The sequence below is a fragment of the Chenopodium album genome, chromosome 21 (genome assembly GCF_948465745.1).
Source record: "Chenopodium album chromosome 21, dcCheAlbu1.1, whole genome shotgun sequence".
NCBI lineage: Eukaryota > Viridiplantae > Streptophyta > Magnoliopsida > Caryophyllales > Amaranthaceae > Chenopodium > Chenopodium album.
In genome coordinates this window covers 9,786,083-9,813,794 of record NC_137854.1, presented here as the reverse complement: position 1 = coordinate 9,813,794, position 27,712 = coordinate 9,786,083, and the positions used below count along the sequence as shown (strand labels likewise).

The 27,712-nt window shown below is 32.8% G+C and overlaps 2 protein-coding genes and 1 long non-coding RNA gene across 5 annotated transcripts; 1 reads left to right on the top strand and 2 right to left on the bottom strand.

Annotated features, from left to right (window-relative positions):
- Positions 1-237: 237 nt before the first annotated feature.
- LOC145601532 (uncharacterized) lies at positions 238-2,751 on the bottom strand. Its single transcript, XR_014104413.1, has 3 exons — positions 2,578-2,751; positions 901-2,365; positions 238-794 (listed from the first exon to the last, which is right to left on the bottom strand). It is a non-coding gene; the product is annotated as an uncharacterized LOC145601532 (long non-coding RNA).
- On the top strand, positions 1,728-4,040 carry LOC145601531 (uncharacterized). Of its 3 annotated transcripts, XM_081657565.1 has the most exons (6): positions 1,728-1,855; positions 1,979-2,043; positions 2,141-2,392; positions 2,490-2,946; positions 3,031-3,112; positions 3,197-4,037. In XM_081657565.1, exons 1-6 carry the CDS (start codon positions 1,830-1,832, stop codon positions 3,392-3,394), a joined length of 1,080 nt encoding a protein of 359 aa, XP_081513691.1. In that variant the 5' UTR covers positions 1,728-1,829; the 3' UTR covers positions 3,395-4,037. The 3 variants fall into 3 exon arrangements, with proteins under 3 accessions (XP_081513691.1, XP_081513690.1, XP_081513692.1); XM_081657564.1 differs by having other exon boundaries at positions 3,031-4,040; XM_081657566.1 differs by having other exon boundaries at positions 1,784-1,903; positions 3,031-4,039.
- Positions 4,041-4,761: 721 nt separating this feature from the next.
- Positions 4,762-7,417, bottom strand: LOC145602126 (uncharacterized). The gene is made up of 3 exons (XM_081658288.1): positions 7,177-7,417; positions 6,362-6,427; positions 4,762-5,915 (listed from the first exon to the last, which is right to left on the bottom strand). The coding sequence occupies exon 3, from the start codon at positions 5,912-5,914 to the stop codon at positions 5,117-5,119; it is 798 nt and encodes a 265-aa protein (XP_081514414.1). The 5' UTR covers position 5,915; positions 6,362-6,427; positions 7,177-7,417; the 3' UTR covers positions 4,762-5,116.
- Positions 7,418-27,712: the final 20,295 nt, after the last annotated feature.

The following is a 27,712-nucleotide window of genomic DNA, read 5'->3' as shown; positions in this document are numbered from 1 at the left end:
AACATTTGTATTTTTCTTAATTACATTAAAATAAAAACTAATAATCTGACCTAGAAAAAATGGTATAACAAAATTTAATTAGGATTGGAACAAATTAGATTTTAGTCAAATTCAATTAAATTGGACTTACCTTTAAAAATAAATTAAAAATATATTCAAATCGGATTAGATTTGAGCTCAAATTCAAACCGTACACCAAATAGACAGATCTACCTAAAATGACTCTCAAGATTGATATTTTCTTAACAATACATCGTTAAAAAATGGAGTCGGGGACTCGGGGTGAGCCAACATCCATAAAATCCTAAATCCGTCATTGATTATGTATCGCCAACATTACAGATTTGACAACGCTATAGTCTAGATCCATACAACAAAGGAAAAAAGTGATTCGTTTCTCCAACATAAAGTAAACAGATTTCATTTTTTTTTTTTATTAACAGGTGCATCTAATAGTGGCTTATCACTCCCAAGGCAACTATATCCAGACGATCCCAAGTTCTCATATTGTATTTCCGATGACCTGTCCAAAACAAACCTAATCAAGTTTGGTCCAGCAGCAGAACTTAGGGGTGATACCCTTGACATGGTAAAGAACCTTCACACCAGTTTCTACTACCTCGACGTGGTCTCTGTCCAAGTGAACAGAGAAGACATCGACGTAAGACCAGTAGTGTTTGAGATGAACAACAATGGGACAAGAGGTTTTATTGCAGACTCTACTACCTCCCTAACAATCCTAACAACAGAAGCTTTTGATGCATTGAAGAAGAAGATAGAACAATTCCTTGGTCCTGCAACAAAGTACGCCATATTCGAGATTTGTTATACTTCCTCAAAGCTTGGAAAAGGGCAGGAGGATAAAAGGCCGATTATAGCGCTAGAGGTCACTGATTTTACCTTAGAATTCGAGGAATTCAGAGTATGGCAGAAAATCCCAAAAGCTGACATAGAGTGCTTGCAAATGATTAGAACAATGTCAACTTTATCTGTCCTTGGATTTGAGCAGCTCGTAAATTATAATATTGGGCATGATCCTAATAATAACCTCATGTACATGGAACAGACCAATTGCGAAACTGCTAGTTAGAATCATTTATCAATTATTAAAAAAAAAAAAAGAAAAAAAAATAGTCCTATTTATTTGGTTTGTCATGGTATGATTGTTGAAAACGGTTACAAATATTCATAATAATAATGATTCTGTTAAATTAAAATTTAAATTGTCCTTTAAATTGACCATTTAACAAAGTTTTCTCATTCCTACATTTTAATAATTCAATTTTGGTATACAAATACATTACAACATTAACAAAACACAGAAGAAAATTAGCAAATAAATGTTTGAAAGACAAGGTAACCTGCCAAAAAAAGCCTGTATAAATGATAGTATTCGCCTTAATACCTTTATTACTTATGGAATATTTCTTCTTTTTGTATACTTCTGGAGTATTTTTGAAATCATAATCCCCAGAACAAAGCAGGGTTAAAGAAATAATTAAATCTGTCCTTTTGTATATTTCGTATTTTTTTAAAAACAAAAGAGCAGGCATCAAGATAAAAGGAAACGTACTTTCTTGTAAGAAGATGATTCTAAATTTCTAACAAAGGATAAAAGGTTATCTTCCTGCAGCAAAGAATATTCTATCTTTACTTGCCCAACACCATTCACCTTAAAGAGTCTTATTACCTAAGAACATCTTCCAAGTTTTCCCAAGTAACCCACCTTTGATTATAAAGTGCCCTGACGTCCCCTGCATTTCACAACATATAATGCTCCTACAAATAATCTCCTCGAAATCATATATCTGAACGATATCAATGCATTTATGGAAGATCTACTCAGTCAAGTGAGGTACCCCTACAATTACTCCCAATAATACAGTATTCGTATTCCTCAGGGGTAAATGCTTACATTTTCGAGTTTTTATGACTAATGTTATCTAAATACATTTTGACTAAAAGTCTCTGTTGTTAGGTCCAAATTTAGTGGGAGAGAAGAGCTTAGCAACACAAGGGACCAAAGAACGTCATCATTTAGAGGTAAGATTTTAAGCTTTTGCAAATTGCAGAACAGTTGAGTAATGGAAAAAGAAAGAAATCAGCAGTTTTAAAAAATGAAATATATTAACAAATGCAGAGAGGAAACCTCAAAAGTGGCTCAGGAGACAGTTCTCACGCCAAATGAGTAACAAAGAGCCTGCTGAGGACGCAGAGTATGCTGCAGCAGTAGCAGCAGCTGCATTTGCCATTACGTCGTTTGATTCAGGCAGCCCGGATCAAAGAGCACCAGAAGCAGGACCACAATTCTCTCTCCCAAGAATCATAAGCGGGATTGTGGACAGAATTTCCGCAGCAGCACAGCCTGATGAAGCATTGAACAGAAACAATGGTAAAAGCTCAAGACACAAATTTAATACTTCATATATAACTGATTTGCATGGTTTTTATTTACAATTAGTTGAAGCATTTTATTATGACCGTGTCAGATGATCATCATGCCAGAATACCAGAGAAAACTATCCATCCAGTACCATCAATAAAAAGGATGCCAACTATGCCAAAGAAAAGACTAACCTTTGCTGATGAGCTGCAAGAAGATAGCGGGATGCCCTACAATTACATCGAAAAGTCTCCAACTTTTGATGAAGAGTCAGAAGATGCCAAAAAATTGAAACCAACCATTCCCTACACCAGAAGGAGTCCATCTGTGAAAAGGACTCCAACTTTTGATGAAGAACAGACGCAGAATGCTAAAACCCCTAAGCAAGAAAGTTCAGCACCAAGACTCTATCCACCATCCAATATACCCCCTCCACCCGCAGTTCCACCACTTTACATAGAGCCCATAGATCCACCAAAACGGGCACACAGAGCCAGGCGTGGGAACTTTGACACAGATGCAGACGCTTGGGAGACAGAAGAAATGGCTAAAATTAAAGAAAGGTAGATGGAAGTTCTATACCTAACTTTCTACATGCAATAATGTAAATTTTTTAAATTTTAAAAATTGGCATGTATTATACACAGATATGAGAAACTGAATGCAACAATTCTGGAATGGGAAGATAAGAAGAAGAAGAAAGCCAGACGCAAATTGGAATCAACAGAGGTTCGCTTTAAAACTAAGCAAGACTCCAGTTGCTATAAATATAGGAAAGCTATTCTAACGAAGGTCTGCTTGCAAGAATCGCAGAGCAATAAGGAAAAAAGGAGGGCTAAAGCATTGCAAAATTATCAAATTGAGATGGAACGCATAAGACAGATAGCTGATGGAGCAAGAGCACAGGCAAAGGAAAAACGGAGGAAAGAAGAACTCAAGGTGAAGGAGAAGGCTAACAAATACCGAGCAACAGGAGAACCTCCTCTGCCTCCAATGTGCCTTTGTTTGTGAAGACAACAGATCAATATGGCATCATCACACTACAGGTCTACAGCACAGAGGAACAGTTAAAGCCTTTGGCTAAAAATAGAGCAGTTATTTCTTATTACCTTTCCATCAAAGGTGTTTGTAAAAGGACCATCAATACTATATCATATTTAGGTGTAAATAGATAACAAACATACATTTCAAACAAGTCATATGTACAATACAATTTGAACAAAGCGTGAGGTGTGGAAATATTTGATATAACAAGTCAGCAACCTTAAACAGATGGAACCCTGTGTTTTTGTACAAATAAAATGTTTGTGCTAGGGTGTTTTGGTAACAGTCTATAATTTCATACCGATTAGGGATAAGATTGAGGCCCAAGCAGATCTTTTCCCTATCAAATACAAAGCCACAATTCCTTTCAATGAAGCAAAACAACACAATAAAGCCATGAAAACACAAATGATAGGACCTCCAAGCTAATGAAGCCAATGCAGGCTCTTTTTTTTTTTTTGCGTGTATGTGGGGGTGCAAAACTACAGCTCACTGATGCTATAACAAATTTAATCAAAAACTTTATCTTTGTATTAGAAGAAAATACTCGGTAAATATAAACCATGAATCTAAAGATATGAAAGCTTGTTTTACAAGGAAAATGAGGGATATGAAACGAAATTATCCATGAACAATTCAACAAGATATTGTGAGGAATTAATCATATCAACTCAAAAGTATATTTATTCAAGAGGGGGGGGGGGGGGGGGGGGGGGGGGGGGGAGGAAAATAACGTTGATGCATAGTAATACCATCAAACAACAACAAGCCCTAAATTGCGTACTATGCTCAGTTATATATCAAAAGCAACATGTTCTAAAATAAAGGAGACCATATATTTGCTATATGCTTAGGTATACATCCAAAACCCTTAAAAGTTGCAGCCAAAATACTATAATTTGATATTCTAGAGTGATGGACATCTGAGAATTTGATACAAAAAATGTCTTGTTATTGTGGCATATATTTACTGCTTCACTTTATTGGACACTCCCAGATACACCTAGAATAAATTGCATACTATGCTCAGTTATATATCAAAAGCAACATGTTCTAAAATAAAGGAGACCATATATTTGCTATATGCTTAGGTATACATCCAAAACCCTTAAAAGTTGCAGCCAAAATACTATAATTTGATATTCTAGAGTGATGGACATCTGAGAATTTGATACAAAAAATGTCTTGTTATTGTGGCATATATTTACTGCTTCACTTTATTGGACACTCCCAGATACACCTAGAATAATTTTTGAAATGGAGGACTATGCATAACAGTAGCTCAATCTGCACGCACAGTGAATAATTTAGCATTCACTCAGGCAGATTAAACATTATCACAATGGATAAATTCCACAAGATGAATTCAAACATGAAAAAAATCTAGCAGTGGCATATTTAGTATTTATCACAGCACAATCGATGATAATAGTCCCTAATATGGGAATCACATTTCATTATGAGCCTCTAGGACTCCAAATAATCACAACAAAGCATTACAATTGTGATGTCAACTGCAAGAAAGTATGCAACTTCACAGGCCTTTCATTCCATCACACTTCCTTAATAAATCAAGCAATGACCAAAATACATGGATAATAGAGAAGCTGGAAGTAAAAACAAAAAAAAGAAACTATCTTGCAAGCCAACAAACTCAACACGAACACAAACTGCAGAATCAAACAAACCTTAGCTGGCAATTTCTCTCAATAACCAATCCAAAGTAGGGTATGCAAAGTAAAGAACCAAAAGAGATGGCAGAGCTAATAGAACACTGACTAGCAAGTACAGGACCAATATAGCAACACTTCCTGGTATTACGCAGAATATAATCACCAAGAAAAGAATAACCATCGGGAACTTAGAAGCAACGTGAATGAAGTAATCAAGGGACTTATGAAGTGAGAATTGAGGCCTTTCCACATTAATATTACCAGCAACACGATTATTATCAAGGTTGCTTCCCAACCATCCTCGAGTTTGAGCATAATGAACCCTCCTGGGGCTTTCATTGTTGGGAAAACCAATAAGTGAGCTTAATCTTGAAGAAAATGCTGGCTGGCTATCATCTCTTACTGAACAAGAAGACTCTGCTCGTTCTCCATTCAAGCTCTCTATCATCCAAAGGATAAAGTAGTTTTTTCGAGGAAACTTGAGATTTCCTCTATAGACCCATCTAAACGATAACAAGCTGCACCATGGACAGGAAACAAAAAATGGAAGCTTAATCTTCTGGGCAGGCAGTTTCAGAACAGCCCATTGAAGTCCAAGAACACAATTCTGGCAGAGAGTGTGACCACACCATAAGACATAAGGCACATTCTCAACGATATTGAAGGATTCAAAGCAAATTGGGCACTCTAGACCTTCCTCTCTGCTAGAACTTGACCCAGTGTCATCATCTGATGAGTCAGCACAACACAGTTTTGGCTCGGTAGAAACCTTCCGAAGACGAAGATTTGGGATTGTATTTGGAAAACTCCACATTCTAGCCAATGAAAGTTTGCTAGTTAGTAATTAGTATAGTACAGTTGGAAGACTTGGAACCAACACTTGCTCAATTATTTAACACAAAAGACACAACATTGAGCCCACATGTCTCATAAATTTTACACTCTTGTCACATATTTGGACACTAAATTAGGCAGCCAGATATATATATAGGTTTTGGGCATTGACAGAGTGAAACACTTTTACATACAATGGTAGCTTACTGCATATATAAATTAGTGGATGATGCACATATTATGACGAATTGTTACTAGAGTACTAAACTCAATTTCAACCAGAGAGCAACTTGCATTCGATTTTACACTTCACATACTTAGTTGAGCTATCACTCCGTGATAAATATTTATGAACTTCTGATAAAACACCAAAAATACTGATGAACAATCGTAATGTTCCAAACTATTACAAGCTCCACTTACTGACCTCGTAAATGTATCAATATTCAGTCTCTTTGTTGAATGATTTTACACCTTTTTCCAGTAAATTTATCTGAGAGATAAAAGAACATGAAACAGAAATATGTAAGAACATACATATCTTGTGCACAAAATAAGGTTAATGAAAAGCACTACTAAATCATAGAGTTTGATAAATCAGCCACCAAACTCCAAAGAGCAGAATGAAAAGAATAGCTAAAGCCCTTAAATTGTAGCAAAAATAACAGCACCATAAAATATTCTGATACTTTCATTCAACATAACCCACTAATACAATCAGCTTGATTGATTAAGCAAAGTTTTGAATTTACTGAATGAACTGTCTTCTAGAATTAGACCAATGAACCCCACTAGTTAAACCTTCACTAACCCTTCAGAATTTGAACATTCTTGTAAGTAGTAACTTCCTTATCGACAAAATCTTGTATGAGACGAATTTACAATAACTTATTGTGAGATCGGGGTGACTTTTTTTCATTTAAGATACCATTTCACAACTTACAACAAGTTCCTGTTGAGACAGTCTCACCTAAGACTTACTCTTTTTGTTTTCTCTAAACTAGATATACCATCAATTATGAACAGGGAAAAATTGGAATACAAGTCTATTGAATTCACTGCTATATTTAAATGTACCGATGATAATTTCCAAAATAAATAGAAAACAAAATTCGATTTCTAAAGAACTAATTAAACCCATTAAGCTAAATGTTAATTACATAGAAATAATTAAATCAAAGGGTCAAATCTATATAAATATTTCAATTAGTGAAAGATTAGAGAAGAAAGATGTGATCTTACCCAGCAATTCCGCAGTGAAATCTTAATCTTGAAAATGAGGCTGCCTCTTCCCTAGTTTCCGGAGAAGATCAACTAATACTTGGAATTTTAATTTTCTCCATTGATATTGATTTGTTTGGTTAACCATAATTAAAACCGGCAAAATTAGATCGTGATATAACCAGGGTCATACGTCACAACTTTCACCATGGAAGTAGCTAGAAAAAGGAAAAAAGAAAAGGAGGAAAAGATAAGTCTTTGAATTATAAAATTTTAATCCTAGACCCGTTCGTTGAGAAATCGAGATATATTGTGCCCGTTTAGTTTGATGTAAAATATTTGGGAAATTTTTAACGGTAATCTTCAATTTTTTACAACAACTGAAGTCGTGATTCATTTGAAAATTTTTATCCCACCTATAACCTTCTTATATAAATAATCAATTAAAGTTAACAATGGATTGTGTAAACGAGTTAAAACTCTCAATAAACTACTCGAGCTCAACTGAAGCTCATTTATGTTCTTTTATTTAGGATGGGCTATATTCAATTTTTACTTATTATAACAAATTTAAACTTAGTATACATTTTTAAAACTTATTTTAGATATTGTATCAAGTGAAGTATCAATTTTTATTTAAACACATTTTTTTAAAAAAAAATATAATACCTCCATCCCATAATGATTGACTTGTTGGAACTTTTTTCACTTTTTACAAATGAATGTGTTAAAAAGAAATTTATAAGTTTGTTAATCTGACGACAATTTCTGTAAATATATTCAACAAACGTGGTCATGTATTCAGTACTTTTGTACAGCTATCCAATTATTGCTTGCAACTTGCATTTAGCAAATTACGCATGTATCCCTCAACTAGTACATAAAAAGACGCATGTATCCCTGAACTGGTAAATGAAAAGACGCTTATAACCCCCAGATAAACAAAATTTGTTAATCTGAAAGATAAACTGGACATGTCTCTTAAATAAATAGGTTATTTTTTTTACTTTTGAGGAAAACTAGATATTAATTTAAAGTTTCATAATATCATTTTTTTTTTTAGTATTTTATTACAAGTAATAATTTTTTACTAATATTTAAGGTCAAATTATTGCATTGACAACATGTGTGCCAAAATTAATTGTGTTAAGACTTAAGAGGGAGTAAGTAAAACTAAGGTGAACATGACCTTGAACAATTTTTGAATCTCGCTTAATAAATTATTGCATTGACTGCTCGTTTATAAATATGGATCAAAGCTCGATTAATAAACTTTAGTGATTTATTCAGGACTTTTGATCTGGATTTGCTAGTTCATCAAATACAACTAGCCTTTTGGCCCGTTCAACGAACGGGTTGTAGCTCATTTTATTTTTCTTGAAATGTGTTGCTTATTTGTATTGTATGTGTCGGTGACTTTTTGTAACAATTTGCTTAATTTTCTTACTTATAATTTGCAAGTTAGGAATACATAAAGATTTTAACATTAAATAATTTGTTATTTTAACTTTTACATTAAAAGAGGTATAGAGAGGAGTACAACTTTTTTTTTATAGTGAAAATGAAACACTCCATTTTCTTACTCAAATTTGCAAGTTAGGAATGCATAAAGACTTTAGCATTCAATAACATTTTATTTTATCATTTACTTTAAAAGGAAGTATAAAAAGTAAAAAAATTAATGGATGTGTTATGTGGCATAAGGGTGAATTATGATGACATGTGTCATATAGGTGATTGTGGTTTGGCTTTTTAAATACTAAGTATAGATATAGATATAGATATAGATACTAGACATTATAATTAGAATTTGATTATGATGCTTGATGTTATTTATATTCAATTCTTAATAGTACAAAGGTCATTAAAAGAATAATTTCTTTTATAATAAAAGCTCTTTAAAATAAAATAAAAAATCTCATTTATAAACTCAGTTTGATAATTAACCTAGTTGTTCATGAGCATTATATGAAGTATATAACCTCCCAAATTAATAAACATAGCTTATTGCGTTAAAATAAATAAATAAATAAATAAAGCTTAAACAAAATTATGGGCTCAGTTGGAAGCTCGAGCTCAAGCTAGGACTCATCTAAGTTGGATGAATTAGCAGTTGTTGACCGATCTCTACACAAAAATGCGTAAACTCTAAACAACAAACATAAATAAACAATTTATAGATTACAAATCTAAAACCCTTTATGTTACTTGAGTAGTGAATGTAAAAAAGACAAATTTTATTTAGGGAGAAATATGAAAGAAAACATGTTCATACCGTTTAAAATTTATATTAAACTGGATTGAGTAAAAAAGAACGGAGGAAGAAGTATTAAGGTTTGCAATTATTCTAATAAGAAGTACTTCGTATAAGGATACAGTCGTTGAGATTGGAATATGGGCTAGCTAGCTGCTTATTTGGGCTTTAAAATACCATTTTAATTGATTGGGCTTTTAGAGACCATTTTAATTAATTAAGGGGCAAATTATAACATGAACCATGGTGCATGTTAAACTATGTGCACCACCAATAATAAGATGCCACGTTTTTTACAATTTATCATCACTACCAACATTATTATATATCAGCATTTTCTCTCTCCTCTCTTCTCCTCCCTCACACTTTTTTAATTTCTGACTTCTCACTCCTCTATCTTCTCTCTCCTCTATTTTTCTCTCTCTTAAATTCATTCATTCATCACCATTGATCGAGATCCTTCATACTTTCCTCTTACAATTCATAATTTCTAACTAATTTCTTTCACCTCTATTTTTCTTAAATTCATTCATTATTATTGTATTGATTTAATTTCTTCATCACCATTGTTGATCACCATAATATCAAAATATGTTTTCTTCAACCTGCAATTTGAAGCTTTGTTAATGGAGTTTTTGCAGAAAAGTGAAGTTTAAAATGGCGGATTTGACAAGGAGAATGTGTTAAGACGACGGAGTAGATTATTTTCCAATGAAATTCCATTGTCTAAATCACTATGGCTAGGTTTGAATTTCAAAATATGTAGATTTCATATTATTTTAATTTTTTTTGTTAGTGATATTTGTGTATTCTATTATTAATAGATCTGTTTTTGTTACATTTTGGTCTTTTGAACATTTTAAGTTAAAAATCTGAACGTAGGATACGTTTTCTATAAAGATGTATTTTTACTCACATATATTTTTGGATTTATGAACATCTTAATTATAATTTTGAACATGTGATACATTTCTTATGAACTTTTTTTAGATCTGTGTATTTTGTAATCATTTTTAAAAAAATTGGTGTTCTATACTTTATAATCTATATATCTGAACATTTGATTCTTTGCATATGAAAATTTATTATGTTTTCGATCGATTTATGAATTTTTAAAACTTTTTTATGTTTTGTAATTATAAACCTATTATGTTAGATATTTGAGCATGTGCATGTTTTTTTTTTGTTTTTTTTGTTTTTTTTTTTAATGAACAATTGATTTAGATTGATTATTTGAAAGATATTCATATATTCAATGTTATGTAAGCTGTTGAAAGTGTGTTGAATTTGATTTTTGATTTTAATTGCTATATTTTTTTTTATGATTTTCAGTATCATTTATAATTTAATTGTTGAATTGATACTTTAATTTGTATTTGATGAATATAATTTATAATGAATCTTCCATTTTACATAATTTTCTGAGTATGTATATATGCGTTTTAGAAAATAATTGTAAACGTAATTATGAACATTTTTTTCCAATATTTGAACTTTGTTGTTTTATTTTTGAACTCCAGTATTGATTATTATGAACTATGTTTGTTTATTGCAGTTAGAACTTATGAAGTTGTTTATAAGGAAAGTATGAAGGCTGAGCAACATCTGAGCAGCGTCTTCAGGTCAAGAAGTTTTGGAAGGGTGTTTTAGTGGTTTGTGGTTGGGGTTCAGAAGTTTATGTAGGGTGTTCAGTGGTTTGTGGTTGGGGTTCAAATAATTTGGTAGGGGTTAGTTTCAGAGGTTTTTTAGGGTGTTAAGTGGTTTGTGGTTGGGGTTCGGAAGTTTTGTAGGGTGTTTAGTGGTTTGTGGTTAGGGTTAAGAAGTTTTTTGTAGGGTGTTTAATTAGAATTTTTTGTGGGGTGTTCATTGGTTTGTGGTTCGGGTTCAGAAGTTTTTGTAGGGTGCTTAGTGGTTTGTGGTTGGGGTTCAAAAGTTTTTGTAGGGGAGTTTAGAAGTTTTTGTAGGGTATTCAGTGGTTTGTGGTTGGGGTTCAGATGTTTTTGTAGGGGGTTCAAATGTTTTTGTAGGGTGTTCAGTGGTTTGTGGTTGAGGTTCAAAAGTTTTTGTAGGTGGTTCAGAGGTTTTTGTAGGGTGTTTAATGGTTCGTGGTTGGGGTTAAGAAATTTTTTTAGGGGGTTCAAAGGTTTTTGTAGGGTGTTTTATGGTTCGTGGTTGGGGTTTAGGAGTTTTTATAGGGTATTCAATGGTTTGTGGTTGGGGTTCAAAAGTTTTTATAGGGGGGTTCAGAAATTTTTGTAAGGGGTTCATGCCTGAACGTTTGTTGATTCCTGAACTTCTGGTGCTTCTTCAATCTAACCTGCTTCTTGGGAGCTTTTACTTCTTATTACTCTACTTGTTGTAGGAATTTTTTCCTTTAGGTTTTTTAAAAGGCCATTCAGAGGTGGTCTTTAAAGGGGGGTTCAGAGGTTTTTGAAGGGGGTTCAGAGGTTTTTGGTGGAGGATTCAAAGGTTTTTAGGTGCTTTTCACTTGTTTCTTGGGGCTTTTCAGCGGATTCCGATGGGTTATCTGTGTTTTCTGGTGGCTTTTCAATGATTTCAGAGGGCTTTTCATTGGTTTCTAGGGGCTTTTCAGATAATTAAGGTTGTTTAATATTTTGTGGGTGTAGTTCTGATGTCTTTGGGGGCTGATCAGTGTTTTGTGGGGGGTAGTTCAAATGTCTGTAGGGGCTATTCAATGTTTTGTGGGGCTGATTAGTGTTTTTTGGGGCTGATCAGTATTTTATGGGGGTAGATCAGATGTTTCTGGGAGCTGATTAGTGGTTTGTGAGGGCAAGTAAGTGGTTTGTGGGGGTTGTTCGGTGGTTATTGTGTGTTTTTCATAAGTTTCTTGTGGTTGTTCACTACTTGGTCGATCTGATAATTAAAAATCAAACAACAAAGAGAGCAAATAAATAATATCTAAACAAATTATTACATTATACGAACGTAATTAATTGAATTTCTAAACAAATTATATTTACTTCATAAAGCACATAATATATGGACATAAAGCACAACGTATATGAACATCAAACAGAAACTATGTGAACATAAATATACTTGGTAATGGGACTTTATGATATTTCTTTGTCTAATTCTTCCAATATTTTTTGACAAACAATTGGACTTCCTTTAGGTATATCATCTAACTTCTTCTTTTTTGGTGTTCTGAGTTGAACATTTGACTGATTGGACTATTAAAAATAATTTAGGGTTTAATTTAGTATTCAATTCCAAAAATGAAAATTTAAGATAAAATTGGGATTTTGAGTAATAAATTTATTACACTTCTTCATCTTCATTAGTAGGAGAACATAGTTTTGATTTTCTACAAAAAGTAAATTGAAAGAAAAAAAAATTAAAACGACAATTATGTTCATGATTTTTGAAATGTGTTGAATTATATTAGCAAAATTATAGAAATTTAAGTAATTTTCACCTTTTAGAACTGTTATTTGTTTTTATCCATGGCAGTAAAACAGTTTTTTAGAGAGAGAAAAATGGAAAGAGGAGAGAGAAAATTAAAATAAATAAATAAATGAGAAAAGATTTTGAAATTATGAGATGAAACATAGTTTTTCAAACAAATTAAAAAATTTTTATGGCGGTTGAGAGAGGAGGAAATAATTTTTTCTTAATAAAAATCTGAATAGTATTGGGGTGGTATGTATTGGGCATGTGTTATAGGTGAATATAGCTAATGGGCTATTATTTGGGCTTGGTGCACCTATTTGTAGGTGCACCAAGGTGTATGTAAAACCAATTGTAATTAAGGCAAAATGGAATACCCATAAGACCTACTTCGTATTAGACTATTTGAGCATCCAAATAGACAATAGATCCATCCTTATAATGACCTTTAAAATGTTTACTTATTTTTGACTTTTATACTATTTATTATATCCTCTTCCTTTGATCATTATTTGTGAGTTAGTTATATGTGAGAAAAAACATATTCATTTAGATTTTGTTAGAATCATTCCATAAAAAAAATACTACTATATGTCTATATATATTTACATGTCACATGTAAAGGGGAGTTTTTTCAAAAGACTTTACTTGATTAATTTGAAGTATTAATTTTAACTAATATATGTAAATAGTACATTAGCAAAAATAAAATTACTACTAATATTCTAATGTTGAAAAAAAGTGAGATGAATGCTAGCAATAATATCTAATTTTGATAATTTTACTAACTGAGATTTAAAGTTATTAATGGTTGAATTTATGCTTTAGTAATCATGATAAATGAAACAAGTCAAGTAAAAAAGAATGAAAGAAGTACATATCACTCAATAATAAGTTAATAACCTCCAATTAAAGATATTGGACGGTAATAAAAATAAAACGTGATATGTGATATTTGAGGATAATAGAAAACCATAGAAATATATATATGTGAATTTTCATTTTAAATTATGTAGATATACCTTATCATTTAATTAGTCTATTACCACTTGTCAAAGGAGTTGTAATTTAGTTATTGTATAAATTATAATTTGGTTTTAATACTTGGTAACGGTTACAAGTTACTTCATAGTAGATATTATGGAGGGAATATTTTCTTGGAAAGAATCTTTGGAATATTAACTCTATCATACATGATGCATATATGAAAATGAAGATATTATTTAGTGCTTTGACTTAAGGTTGCTTTCAACAACATTATCATGCTGGATTTTGTTGGCCAACAAAGGCCACACTTAATGCATAGATGAGCCGATGATGTAATTTCTCTTATCATCTGATAGAGTATAAAACATATTCCTGGGCCTCAACCATCAGCTTAAACTTTTGGTTGAGTTGGTCCACTAACATGGTATCAGAGCCAGCGTGACACAAAGGTCACGGGTTCGAATCTCATCCACCCCCTACTTTCAAGTGGAATATTAAGCGCTGGGTATGAGGGAGGCCCATGCTGCATCCACACTTCTAGCCCAAACGGGCTCTCGTGTGAGGGGGCGTGATAGAGTATAAAACATATTCTTAGGCCTCAACCATCAGCTTAAGCTTTTGGTTGAGTTGGTCCACTAACATCATCTAATCTTTGTGGATGTTTTAGATTGGCCCTTTGTTAGAAATTCACTCAATTTTTCTATCCTAATAAATAAAGAGAAATTGATATTTCGACCAATTCCTCCATTCTTTTAAACTTGCAATATGAGAAGGGGAATGCATACATTTTAAGAGATCAGACTCATATGATGATGAAAATGATTGAAAGAATCATTTGCAAAAACTACAAATAAAGCAATTTTGCAATTTCAGCAAAAGTATACGAAGTACATATGTGCAATTATAAAATAAAAAATAAAAAATGAGATGAAATATATCCAAACCTTAAAGAGTAAGAATTGAAATAATGAGCTGAAAATTAAATTTTTAAGCATACTCATATACATTAATAGCTTCTATCAATGCATAATTTTGTCTTACATGTCTAAATTAATAAGTATCGTACTATAATAATAATATTAAAGATTAAAAAATACAAAGTATATCATTAAATTACTATTTTTTTTTTTACTCCTACCATTTCCTCCTTTTGTTCTACATTTTGTAATATCAACGTTCTTATCTTTGATTGAATATACTTTTTGTCGAAAAAAAAAAAAAAAAAAAGATTGAATGTTATTTTGTTACAAGATGTGTATGCTCATATTTAATTTTCTACTTTATTGAGAAAAAGAAAGATCTCATTTTACTCGAAGAAAGATCCAATTCATAAGTAGAAATAGAGACGTTGCATACTCCGTGTACAAGGAATTAAGGATTAAGGAACGTTTATTAGCCTTAGAAACATTATACTAGTATACAGTGTACTACCCCTTTCGGCCATTTTTTAGTAGTCCGTTGAGCATGAGCCACATGGCATATCTCTTTATCCTTGATTCAATTGATCGCACACGTCGCTATCACCAACTTTTTTTTTTTTTTTTTTTAATCCAGCACGTGAGAGTTGATACTTGGAGTATCTTTAATTACAAAGTACAAATCTTCATTTTAATCATAGAATTTTGATTGACATAATATCTATAAACAACAATTACAAATAGAATTAGGGTGCATTTGTTTGAGATCTTGGAATTCAATAGAGTATATATGTTAATTTGAACTTATTATTAGACCTAACTGCGATTATTTATTGACTTTGATCATAGCTTATGAGACTTTAATTTATTAAAATTAATTGTAAGAGATCGAGTCATTTGAAATAGCAAGTTTATGGACCTAATTGAGTGTAAACGTAACTTCAAATAAGTTAAGATGAAATAAGAAATATAACATTAATATTAATCATGAAGATAGACTTGGACAAGCAAGCAAGCTTGTATCCTAAATTTACTTCTACTCAATTCAAACTTCAATTTCCACCTTTTACCAATGTCTAGAATTAGATTAGATTTTCTTTTGATCATCTACCACTTCAAATTTATGTTTTCCTTCTCAACCCTTGACATATTTAAATAAGGGTCTATTCTGTTCAGCTTAATTTCATTTCAGTTCACTTCAGCTCCAATCATTTTAGTTCAATTCCTAATTTTCTTTTCTCATAAACAATTTATTTCAGTTCAATTTAGCCTCATTTTAATTCAGCCCAAATCAGTTCAGCCTCAATCAGTTTAGTTCAATTCATTTGTTTTCAGTAAAGCAGAATAGATCCTAAGGTTATGTTGAGGCTTTATTTAATTTTGATTAATATATATTTTCAAAAATGTAATTTACATTACAAAATTAAATACATTTAGCAATAAAAGTTACAATAAGGTCTGACCATAACTTTTTACTTATTCAAAATTTGCATTGATTATTTGGTCTGATTTTTTTTTTTTTTTTTTATTTGATTTGAATTAAGCATTAAGGTTCTGAAATGAATTAAAATTAAACTAGCCTAAATATATACTTGAGTAGCTATTTCTGAATTTAAGTTACTTTTTATTTAAAATATACTATTAGTCATCCACGGAGTAATAGTGTATTACTTAACACATCATATGGTTGTTAGAGTATATCCAATGGTTGCCCTTTGTGGTGGGCATAAGGAGAGAGAAAATGAAATAATATTTTAAAAAATAACATTTCATCAATTTTAAAAGAGAATTGCCATGACCAGGTCATGTCCATGACCTTTGGTAAAAGGTGGGCAAAGAATTAAAGTCTACCACTTATCCTGCTATAATTGGCTTATAGTTTTATTTTTTTATATTTACTTTTTAATTATTTAATTAGTACAAGCATAATAAAGAAAATATTTATGATCAAGGCAAGCTGTGGGCAACCAATGAGAGTATAAGAGCATAAATGAGTATGAGAATTGGGCATAAATGAGATGAAAGAGAGAGAAATGTATTAAATATTTGATGACCATTGACCACTATTAACTTGGGCAACCAATGTCTTTACTATGGTCTTATAATAGTTATGAGACTTATGACTTATGAGTACGGAGGGGAGAGTGGGAGACCATCGTACTTTTTGTACGACGACACTAATATTAACATTTGCGTGCATGAATAAATGTACCCGATTAGAGCTAAAAATAGAATAAAGCTATCCAAGTAATATGCACAAAGAACTTCTATAAATCATTAAATGCTTCGAAAGTAGTATTGTAAGATTGTAAGAACGGAGGAATCATCTCATTAAAACACGAAATTACATGTGCATACATTGCAATTTTGCTAGCAAAGTTACAAGGAGTCGTGTAGTCCTACCCACACGGCTACAAATGCACGAACCTTTTTTAAACGTACCACACAATCACAATTTGCAATAACAAGAACGTACAACTAACAACATATATTAAGACGAGATTTAAACAATTCCCCGTGAAATGAGATTAATTTTAAAAAATGATCGATCACTTGAAGAGGCCTTTAGCCTTGTCCATCAAACTCTCCTCTGGTGGTGGAGGAGTGGGTTTAACAAAGTCCCCGGCTTTGTTAAGAGCATCTCCAACGGTGTTCTTGGTATTTTCAGCCATTTCTTCGGCAGATTTGGAAATCTTAGCCGTGTCAATCTTGTCCGTCTGCGTGGTGACAGTTGTTTACACCGTCTCCCCGGCATCCTTGGCGCCATCTACAATGTTAGTCATGGTTTTTTCAGCCATTGCTTAATGTATGAGAATATTTGGCTAAGATATAACTAGTGTTTTTTTTTTCTTTTGTAGTAGAAAGTTTTGGTTGTTTTGTGGTATGCTAAACGTTGGAAATGTTGGGGGTTTTATAGGGGTTGTGTAACGAGTAGGGGTGTACATAAACAGGACCGGACCTGAAAACCGACCTGATCCGGACCTGTTGGGACCGGACCTGACCCGGACCTGTAGATTCAGGTCCGGTCCCGGTCCTTAAAATTCAAGGTTCCCGGTCCCGGTCCGGATCAGGTCCAAACCCGGGGTTTTCAGGTCTGGACCTGAAACCCGGTAAAATTGTATTTTTTTAAAAAAAAAACTTTTTTTCCCCAAATATCAAAACAATAAGTCAGTTCATTTCTAACCCTAAATTAATCACTCACTCCCTAACCCACTTAGCCGACACAAGTCACACAACACACTTACAAACCCACTCCCTCACGCTGCACACTCCTCTAGCGACCACCGGATTGCGCGGCTCTAGCAACCCCAGCCACTAGAACGTGCGACTCTAGCAACCGCAACCACCACATTGCGCAACTCCAGCAACCACAACCACCAAAACACGCGACTCTAGTGACCGCAGCCACCAGATCGCGCGACTCCAACGACTGCAGCCACCAGAACGCGCGACACTAGAGGCCCCAACCACCAGATCGCGCGATTCCAGCGAACGCAGCCACCATAACGCGCGACTCCGGCGACCGCATCCACCAGATTGTGCGACTCCAGCGACTGCAACCACCCAATCATACACCAATCGCCCTCTTACTCGCTTCACGATCTACCCCGACCTTCCTTTGCTACCATCTACTTTGAAGGTGGTAGATCTGGTGGTTGCTGTTGTCTAGTATTTTTGGTGTTTGGGAATTGGGACTTTAGTCAATTTATACAATTTATGTAGTATTCATGATTGATAATATCATATTTTATGTTATTATTTATTTTAATTTTTTTTTTAAAAAAAATCAAAAAATAAATAAAAAACAGGTATATTCAGGTCCGAACCCGGACCGGACCTGATTTTTCAGGTCTAACCCGGAACCGGACCTGTTGAATTAGGTCCGGTCTCCGGTCCTCAAAATTCCCTGATTCAGGTCCCGGTCCCAACAGGTCCGGTCCAGGCCCGGTCCGGTTTTGGACCGGTGTACAGCCCTAGTAACGAGTATAGTGGGTGTATGATTTGAGATATTTTTCAAAAAAATTCACATTTTGTTGGCAATATTCATTAAAGTTTTGTGGTGGCGTTGAATTTTGGGCCCATCGTCATGGGGAGTTACATCTTTACACTGCTAAAGCTATTGCCGACATACAAGATGAATATCACGACTTCACGAGTTTACAAATAAAGGGAAAATTATAATTTTGGCATTATTTTGAATTAAAATGACAAATATGATAATTAACGTAAGAGATTTTTTATAATAACTCTTTCTCACAAGGAACATTTCTCCCCCGAAAGACGAGGTTTTTCTTCTTTTTTAAAGGTAGCTAATTCAAAATAACATGTTGGTTTTTCTTCTCTCTTTTGAGGGAGAATTTGAATTTTTTTTCCATAAATTGCTATAGAGTTGTTTTATGGGTAAAATTTTGTGCGGGATTGAAAAATAGGTTAATATTTTGATTACAATCTAACGAATCAGACGGAAATTTTATGCCTAGCTACAATAGATCGATAGACCCCTCGCTGTAGAAGGCTGTAAATCACAGCGATATAAAAGAGGTATGAAGAATGTACAATTTGCATTGTTACAACAATCGTAGCTTTACTTTCGGAATGTTTTTATTTGATTCAACCATTATGTATTTGTTAGATCTCTTTGTAGATGCCGTATAACTTTTATTTATGAATCAATTTTATTAAAAAAAAAAAGTAAGAGATTATTTTTTTATTTAACTAATGCAAGAGGTTAAAAGTAAGTGTGGGATTGAGGTTTATACTTATAACACTTTTGTTATTACGCTGGTTCTTAATTTCAGTCTAACAAGTAACAACCAATTCAATTGAAAGATTAAATCGATGAATATCACTTGATTACTTACATTTAGATTTTTGGACCTTTGAGTATGTGAGTAGTGTGAAACCAAAACTTTACATCGAAATAAAATCGAAGGTTGGTTGTTATTTGAATTATGAGTATATATCTTGTTTTGGAAACTTGGGTGGAGATATGTTGTTATTGTTATTTGAGTAGCGTGATTAATCTCAGGTAAAAAGGGTGAATTATATTGTATTAACTTTTTACTTTTTTAGTTCGTCACTAGCTAGATGGAATAGACTAATAACTTTGGATTTGTTTGCATAAGTTCTTTTGAAATATTGCTCCTTAGAGTTCTAATCTACTTTCTCATCTCTCTTTGATTTACCTATAAAAAAAATAAAAAAAATAAAAAATAAAAAAAATAAAAAAATTAAGGACTTAAAGATTAGAGAGAGCATCATTGTATCACTTTGACGTATTGTGTAACATTTTCAGTTTTCACCGGCCATTCCACTATTTATAAAATAATAATAATAATAATAATAATAATAATAATAATAAAAAGATACGACATCTACAAAGAGATTACTATACAAGTTTAGAGCTATTAATCAGACGCATGAGAATATTTAAGATAAAAGACAAGGGATATATATATATATATATATATATATATATATATTTTAACAATAAGGAGAATTGACCCTGATCACACCTCAACCCTGACGGTGTTTTGGCTCGGTATTTATAGGTCATACACTTTAAAAGCGGGGGGAGGGAGGTAAGAGATCCCTATCCTCAAAGTGTTTCTAATGGAGATTGAACCCCTAACTACAAAGTTGGAAGGAATAATCTTTACGTAAGGGATAATTTGGAGTGTAGTAGTGTAGTATCAAACTGTCAACTGTCAAGTCTCAAGTGTGGTAGTTATACGAATAAGATTTTACTTCGTACTTCCTCTGTTTTTTTTTATAGTTGCAACAATTCTCTTTTCACACTTGTAAATGCATGTTTTTGATCGTTTATATCTTTAATTAATTACCAATATGTAAAAATTATAAACATTTGATATTAATATTGTATAAATCCATACGAATCTAACAAGATCCTACATGACTATATTTTTACTTAACATAAATCATTAAAGTTAGTCAAAGTGAAACAAATGAATAGTGTAATAGTCAAATTGTTGCAACTATAAAAAAAAATGGAGGAAGTAAATCTTAACAAGTGGGCCATTGGGTCTTGCTGCTCAGAGCTCACAGCCCATTCCACTTGGATTCACGCACTTCAAGAGCCCAATCTATGGTTCGCCTCATTCATCAACTCTCCATCATCATCTATTACAAACAAGTATGCTATTCATGATAATTGAGTTGAATTTAATTTGTCCAATCATCTACTCCATTAATTTCTTCAATTCAACTTCTTCAATTATCATAAATTATCATGATATATGAGTACCAATCTACCAAAAAAATTAATCATAATAAATACTACACTTTGATTTTTGTAAATAAACAAAAGTAGAGTACGAAGTACTTGTTATACTATAAGAAAAAAAAAAACAGTAATTACTTATCTCTTTTTTGCGTGAATGAAACTAACAATAGTTGTATCGTAGCAAATCACTAACCTAAAATACGATTTTGTGCTACCTCCTGGTGCAGTAGACGTGATGTGGTTGTCCTCCAAGATAAGCATGACGACGGAGTTTATGCGCACTCACAAACCCAGCTAGAATTCAGAACACTTGATTAGAAAACAGAAAAGATTAAAACCCGTGTTTAGCAATTTTAGAGAAGAGAGAAAGCGATTGTTGTTGTGTGTTTTTGGCTGAAGAAGAACCGAGTATTTATAGGCAGAAAGGAAAGCGATTAATAGAATAGAAGGAAAGTACTTACCCAAAAAACCATCCAGATTAAGGGCATGTTCTCTTACGTTGATATTCAGTTTAGTTGAGTTTAGTTCAGCTGAGTTCAGTTCAGTTCAGTTCAGCTCAGTTCAGTTCAGCTCCTAATTTCGTTCTCTTATAAAATATTCATTTCAGTTCAGTTTAGTTCAGCTCAGTTGATCAGTTCAGCTCCTAATTTCGTTCTCTTATAAAATATTCATTTCAGTTCAGTTCAGTTCAGCTGAGTTCAGTTCAGTTCAATTCAGTTCAGCTGAGTTCAGTCAATGAGAACATGCCCTAACTTAGTCAATCACGAGAAATGATCAAGGGAGTGTAATAGTAAGCTATAATCAAGGAATTAGAGACTGAATAAATCCCCAATAGTCAGAAAATCTCAACAGTCAAAACCGTAATAAAAGCTAAGGAATATTTTGTCAACAAAAAAAGGAAAGAAATTTTCTCCAAAAAGATAAAGGGCCCCACTATTACAAAATTAGCTTTTGATAGCATTTTTTTTAATAGCAGTTTTGTTAGTTATGTTATAAAAGATATCATAATCATCTTATAGCGGTTATTAAATAACACTATTATTTTTTTTTTTTGAATGAAATAGAGAGGGGTGATTACATTAAATAATAATAATCATTCGGCACTTACAATCATTCCTTAAAAAATCTAAATTTTCAATACAAGAATTAAACACCCCTAAACTATTGGCATCGCTTCTGAACTGCTTCATGATATTTTTAGATGCCTTTCCATCGTTTTTAATTTGACGGATGTATAGTCACAAGAGTGATAAAACTTTATTAATCATCAAGATCTGCAAATTTGCAAGACAAATCTTCTAAATCTGCACCCATATGTACCAACATACTCGCAATTCCACAATTTCTCAAGACAAATTTTCCAAATTTGTTCCTTGCACACACGAAAAACAAACAAACAAACAATACTAAACATCCTACCATTAGGGAATTGACTAAACCCTACATGGAGGGACTGATTCACCATATTGTTGGTGATCTTTATTGGTCAAAAAACATAAAATTAAAGAAGAATTTGAGGCTTACCATCGATGATGGTAGCCCCTAAGTTTTACCATGGTGGGTAGGTTTGAAGAGAGTGAACAATTTTAGGGTTTTTTTTTTATCAACTATTTAGATTATAAAATGCAAATTTTTTTAGGTAAGCCTTGTATGCGGCTAGCCACACAGTGTGACCATATTTGTTTATAATAGTAATCTTCATTTATATGTATGATTAACCAAATTTTTTTCATAAGAGTAACCCATGTTAACCATAAAAGTAACCTAATTTTTTTATACGAGTAAAATTAAGTAATTTAGAAATAAGTAATAACCCCATGTACTAATTCGAGTAACCCTTATTATTTTGTTTTGAAAAATGAAAGAATAATTCCAGTTATTTAAGAGATTGACCCCTTTATCTCATTCGACTAACCTACATATAGGGGTGTACATAAAAGACCCAAACCGGAAATCAAACCCGGACCCGAACCGAACGATTTATGTCCATTACCGGTTCGCACAAACCCATCCAATTCGGTCCCGGTTCGATGTCCACTCCTTCCCCTAGTTAGGGGTGTACAAAAATACCTGGACTGGAAACTGAACCTGAACCGAACCAGGAAATTCAGGTCCAATGCCAGTCCGCAAAACTGGTCCAATTCAAGTCTGATCCAACTCGATTAAGGTGTGATCCGGTCTGGATTTGGACCGGTGTTCACCCCTATTTGCATACGTTAAGGTAACCACATTTGCTTATCACCATGGCCCCTATTAATGTCTTATATGTGATTATGTGAAGTAGTCATACCATAACGCTACTCCGTATTATGTGATTGTTGTTAAAACATGACTTTTTAAAACATAAAATTAAACCACTAAGGGCTTGTTCTCTTCAGCTTAATATTAGTTCAGTTTAGTTTAGCTCCAATCAATTTAGCTCCTAATTTTCTTCTCTCACAAACAATTCATTTTAGCTCTATTTAGTTCAGTTCAGCTTCAATCAATTCAGTTTAGTCTCAGTAAATTAGGCCCCAAGTCCATCATTATTCATTCCGTTCACTCGCAAAAAACTCTGCTCTCATCTTCTCAAAAAGTTATAAACCCTCGCATGCAATTCCAGTGAGATTTCCCATACTCGATTTCCCGATTTCACTGCAATTCAGTCGAGGTTTCAAAATTTACGGCCTTCAATTAATTGCACATTGATCTTCTGCAACTTCAGGTTTGTTTCTCATTCATAAGATGAATTTTAGGTTTTTTAATCATGTTTTTACTTAGGAAACTGTGCTGTTTAACCTAATTGATATTCATAATCTTCAATTATGTGTGCTTTTTACCACCATCTATTGTTGTCATTTTTCCACACCAAGTTTTCTTCGAATTTCACCTTTCTTCTTCCCTAATCAGTCTAATTAAATTAACCAATTATACCCTCAATTTTGCTGATGTGTGACATGTTATCAACAATTTGCAAGCGAAATTACATGTGCATACATTGCAACTTTGCTACCAATAACCACACGTCCACACGGCCACAAATGCACACAACCACAAATGCACAAGTCTTTTTTTAACGTACCACATAACCACATTTTGCAATAACAAGAACGTACAACTATCAACATATATTAAGACAAGATCTGAACAATTTCCCGTGAAATGGGATAAATTTAAAAAATGATCAATCACTTGAAGAGACCTTTAGCCTTGTCCATCAAACTCTCCTCTGGTGGTGGAGGAGCGGGTTTAACAAAGTCCCCGGCCTTGTTAAGAGCATCTCCAACGGTGTTCTTGACGTTTTCAGCCATTTCTCCGGCAGATTTGGAAATTTGAGCCGTGTCAATCTTGTCCGTCTGTTGGGTGACGGTTGTTTTCACTGTCTCCCCGGCATTCTTGGCACCATCTACTATGTTAGTCATGGTTGTTTTTTCAGCCATTGCTTAGTATGAGAATATTTGGCTAAGGGTTTACGGGTGTTTTTTTTTTTTTGTAGTAGAAAGTTTTGGTTGTTTTGTAGTATGTTTGGAAATGGTTGGGGTTTTTATAGGGGTTGTGTAACGAGTATATGGATGTATGATTGAGATATTTTGTTGGCAATATTCATCAAAGTTTTGTGGTGGCGTTGAATTTTGGGCCCATCTTCATGGAGAGTTATATCTTTACACTGCTAAAGCTATTGCCGACATACACAATGAATATCACGAGTTTACAAATAAAGGAAAAATTATAATTTTGGCATTATCTTGAATTAAAATGAAAATTGTGATAATTAATGCAAGAGATTACAAATAAGTGAATGACATTATTGTTTTATACACTTGCTCTTATAGCTAAGATTAAACTTATAGCTTTATAAGTATCACTTAAGTACTTACATTTAGTAGACCTTTGAGTATTTGAGCAGTGTAAAACAAAACTTTACAACGAGATAAAATCAAAGGTTTTAATTTGAATTATTAGTACAGTATATATCTTGTTTTTGGAAATTTGAGTGGAGATATGTTGTTTTTCGAATAGTGTAATTAAGGGGTGGATTATATTATTGTATTGTAAATTTATAAGTTGTAACTATTTATAAGTTACTGGCTAAATAAATTAGACTATTAACTTTGGATATGTTTGCAAGAATCTATTCCTTCAAAGTGTACTGATGCTGCTTTAAAAGTTATAATCTATTGATTCATATCTCTTTGTTTTATCTCACAAAAAAATTCAAATGATAAGACGAAAAGATTAGAGAGAGATAATTGTATCACTTTGACGTATTGTGTAACATTTCCACCGGCCATTCCACTATTAGAAAAAAAGAAAAAGAAAATGATATATTAGATTCCTAGGGATTACTATACAAGTAAGTTTAGAGCTATTAATCCAATGCATGAGAATATTTAAGAGAAAAGACAAGAGGTAGTTTGGAGTGTAGTAGTGTAGGGTCAACTGTCAACTTGTCAAGTGTGGTAGTTATACATACTTGTATAAGATATACTATCTTATAAGATACGAAGCATATCTTAACAAGTGGGCCATTGGGCCGTGGTGCGCACAGGCTCACAGCCCATTCCACTTGGATTCGCACGCTTCAAGAGCCCAATGTATAGTTCCGCCTCATTCATCAAGTCACCATCACCATCTATTAGATAGTGTAACAAATGTTTTGACTTTAATAGATATTGGGGTATAAGTTCAAAGAAAGAGAAGAAAGAAACGGGTATAAGCTCAATTTTTTAATTGTATTTTTTTTAAAATCATTTGTTTATACCTTTTTGAAATATGTAAATAATACTAATATATAGTGAAGTTTGTGCTTTGTTACAAGTCATTTTTTTTTGACACATACAATTCAAATATATATTACACATATATTAAAACATATACATAATGAAGTATGATAAAGATCACGTAATAAATCAAAATAGACAGAAAATGAAAACATGTCCTTACGTATATTACATCAACAAAAACAATAATTTTACACACTTAAGAAAGCCTACAAATTTACAAGGAGTAAATAAAAATAACATACTTACATACAGTAGTACAACTAACAACATATTTTTGTTTTTGACAACTATACAAGTAATACAACATCGATCTTTTATAACGAGATTGTTCTTCATGAAATCCAGTATTTAATAAATAAAAATGATCACTTGAATAACCCTTTAGCCTTATTGATCAAACCTCCAACACCACCACCACTAGTAGACTCAACCTTCTTTTCACCACCTTCTACAGCAGCAGACTCACCTTTCTTCTCACCATCCTCGGCTGCTACAACAACAGACTCGGCGGCCTTCTTTTCAGCACCGTCAGCTGGAGCCGTAGCGGGTTGATCAGAGGGGGTGTGAAGCTGGTGTAGGTAATCCTCAGCTTTGCCAACATAATGTCCAACACCACTATCTCCGTCGGGCTTCCCGTAACTCTTGGCAGCATTTATAACATCTGTTGCAGCTCCGGATACCTGAACCTTGGCACTTGCCATCAACTCAGATGGGGTTTGGCTTTTAGGAGTTTCTTCTGCCATAATAAAGTAGTTTTATTATTAAATAAAGTTTTTAATTTAGAAGTAATTTTTTGTAGGAAGTTTAAGGTGCATGGTATGTAGGATGTTAAAGAAATGGCCAGGAATTTAAAGGGGTTGAGGAAATGATCATATATTATAAAATGGATGTGTAGGATTAGATATTTTCTATCGAATAATAAAGTTTGTGAGGTGGTGTTTAATCATGGGCCCATTGAGATGATTAAACTCTTAAGATTTATGAGTTTTTAATCTGTTTAAAGTCATTGCCGACATGTTGAATTATAGAGAAAGCTTAGCCTCAATGTATTTTACAAGTATATAGTACAAGTATATAATTGGAGTTATACTTCGTATTATTGATTTTGATTGTAATATGAAGTGTATTATTATGCTCACTCCAATCCAATTAATGATTTACTTAAATATTCACAATAATTAAAAAATACTCGTAGATGATGCATTAAAATAATAATAATAAAAATATAAAAAAATCGAGAAGTAGCATTATTGTAAGAATTGTGCTTCCTATTTCATCACTAGTGATGCGAATAGCGAATACAACAAAAATTAACAAGAAGTAAGTTATACTTTGCATTGGTTCATTTAGCTGGTTAGATGGATTTTCAATCTTAATTAATTAGTATTTTGTAATTAATAATTCTTAAGGAAATTTTCTTGTAACGAATTGATTTTTAAAGGTTCTATAAGTATATGACTACATAATAATCCGTATTGAATCTTATTATACAAAATAATTCATATTATTTTCAATAATTTGAAATAAATTTATATGAATTGGATAATGAGTACTTATGTAATTAGACTAATTAAATTATCACATAACTTTATTTAGACATTCTAATCAATCACAAATATTTAATGTGGCTGGCTAGCTATACCGTGTGACCAGCAATAATGAGGGCTACTTCGTTAGTGTTATAATGGTTACTCGATCAGTGTTACAGGGGTTATTTTGTCAGTATGTTATAAAGGTTACTTTACTCTTTTAAAACCGGTCATATGATGTGGTCAGCTATACACAAGACGAGCTGCCAATCAAATGCATGAAGTTGTTCACTTTACTGAACTTACTTCAATAATTGGTTGGTTGGTTCAATTATTATAATCTAATTCGATTCATCATTGATTAAGTTGAGTTGATATGTAAATTCGGATATTCATTCCAATCTATCTGAAGCTAAGTGATATTGTATTTTTATTATAATTGGATCAAGTGA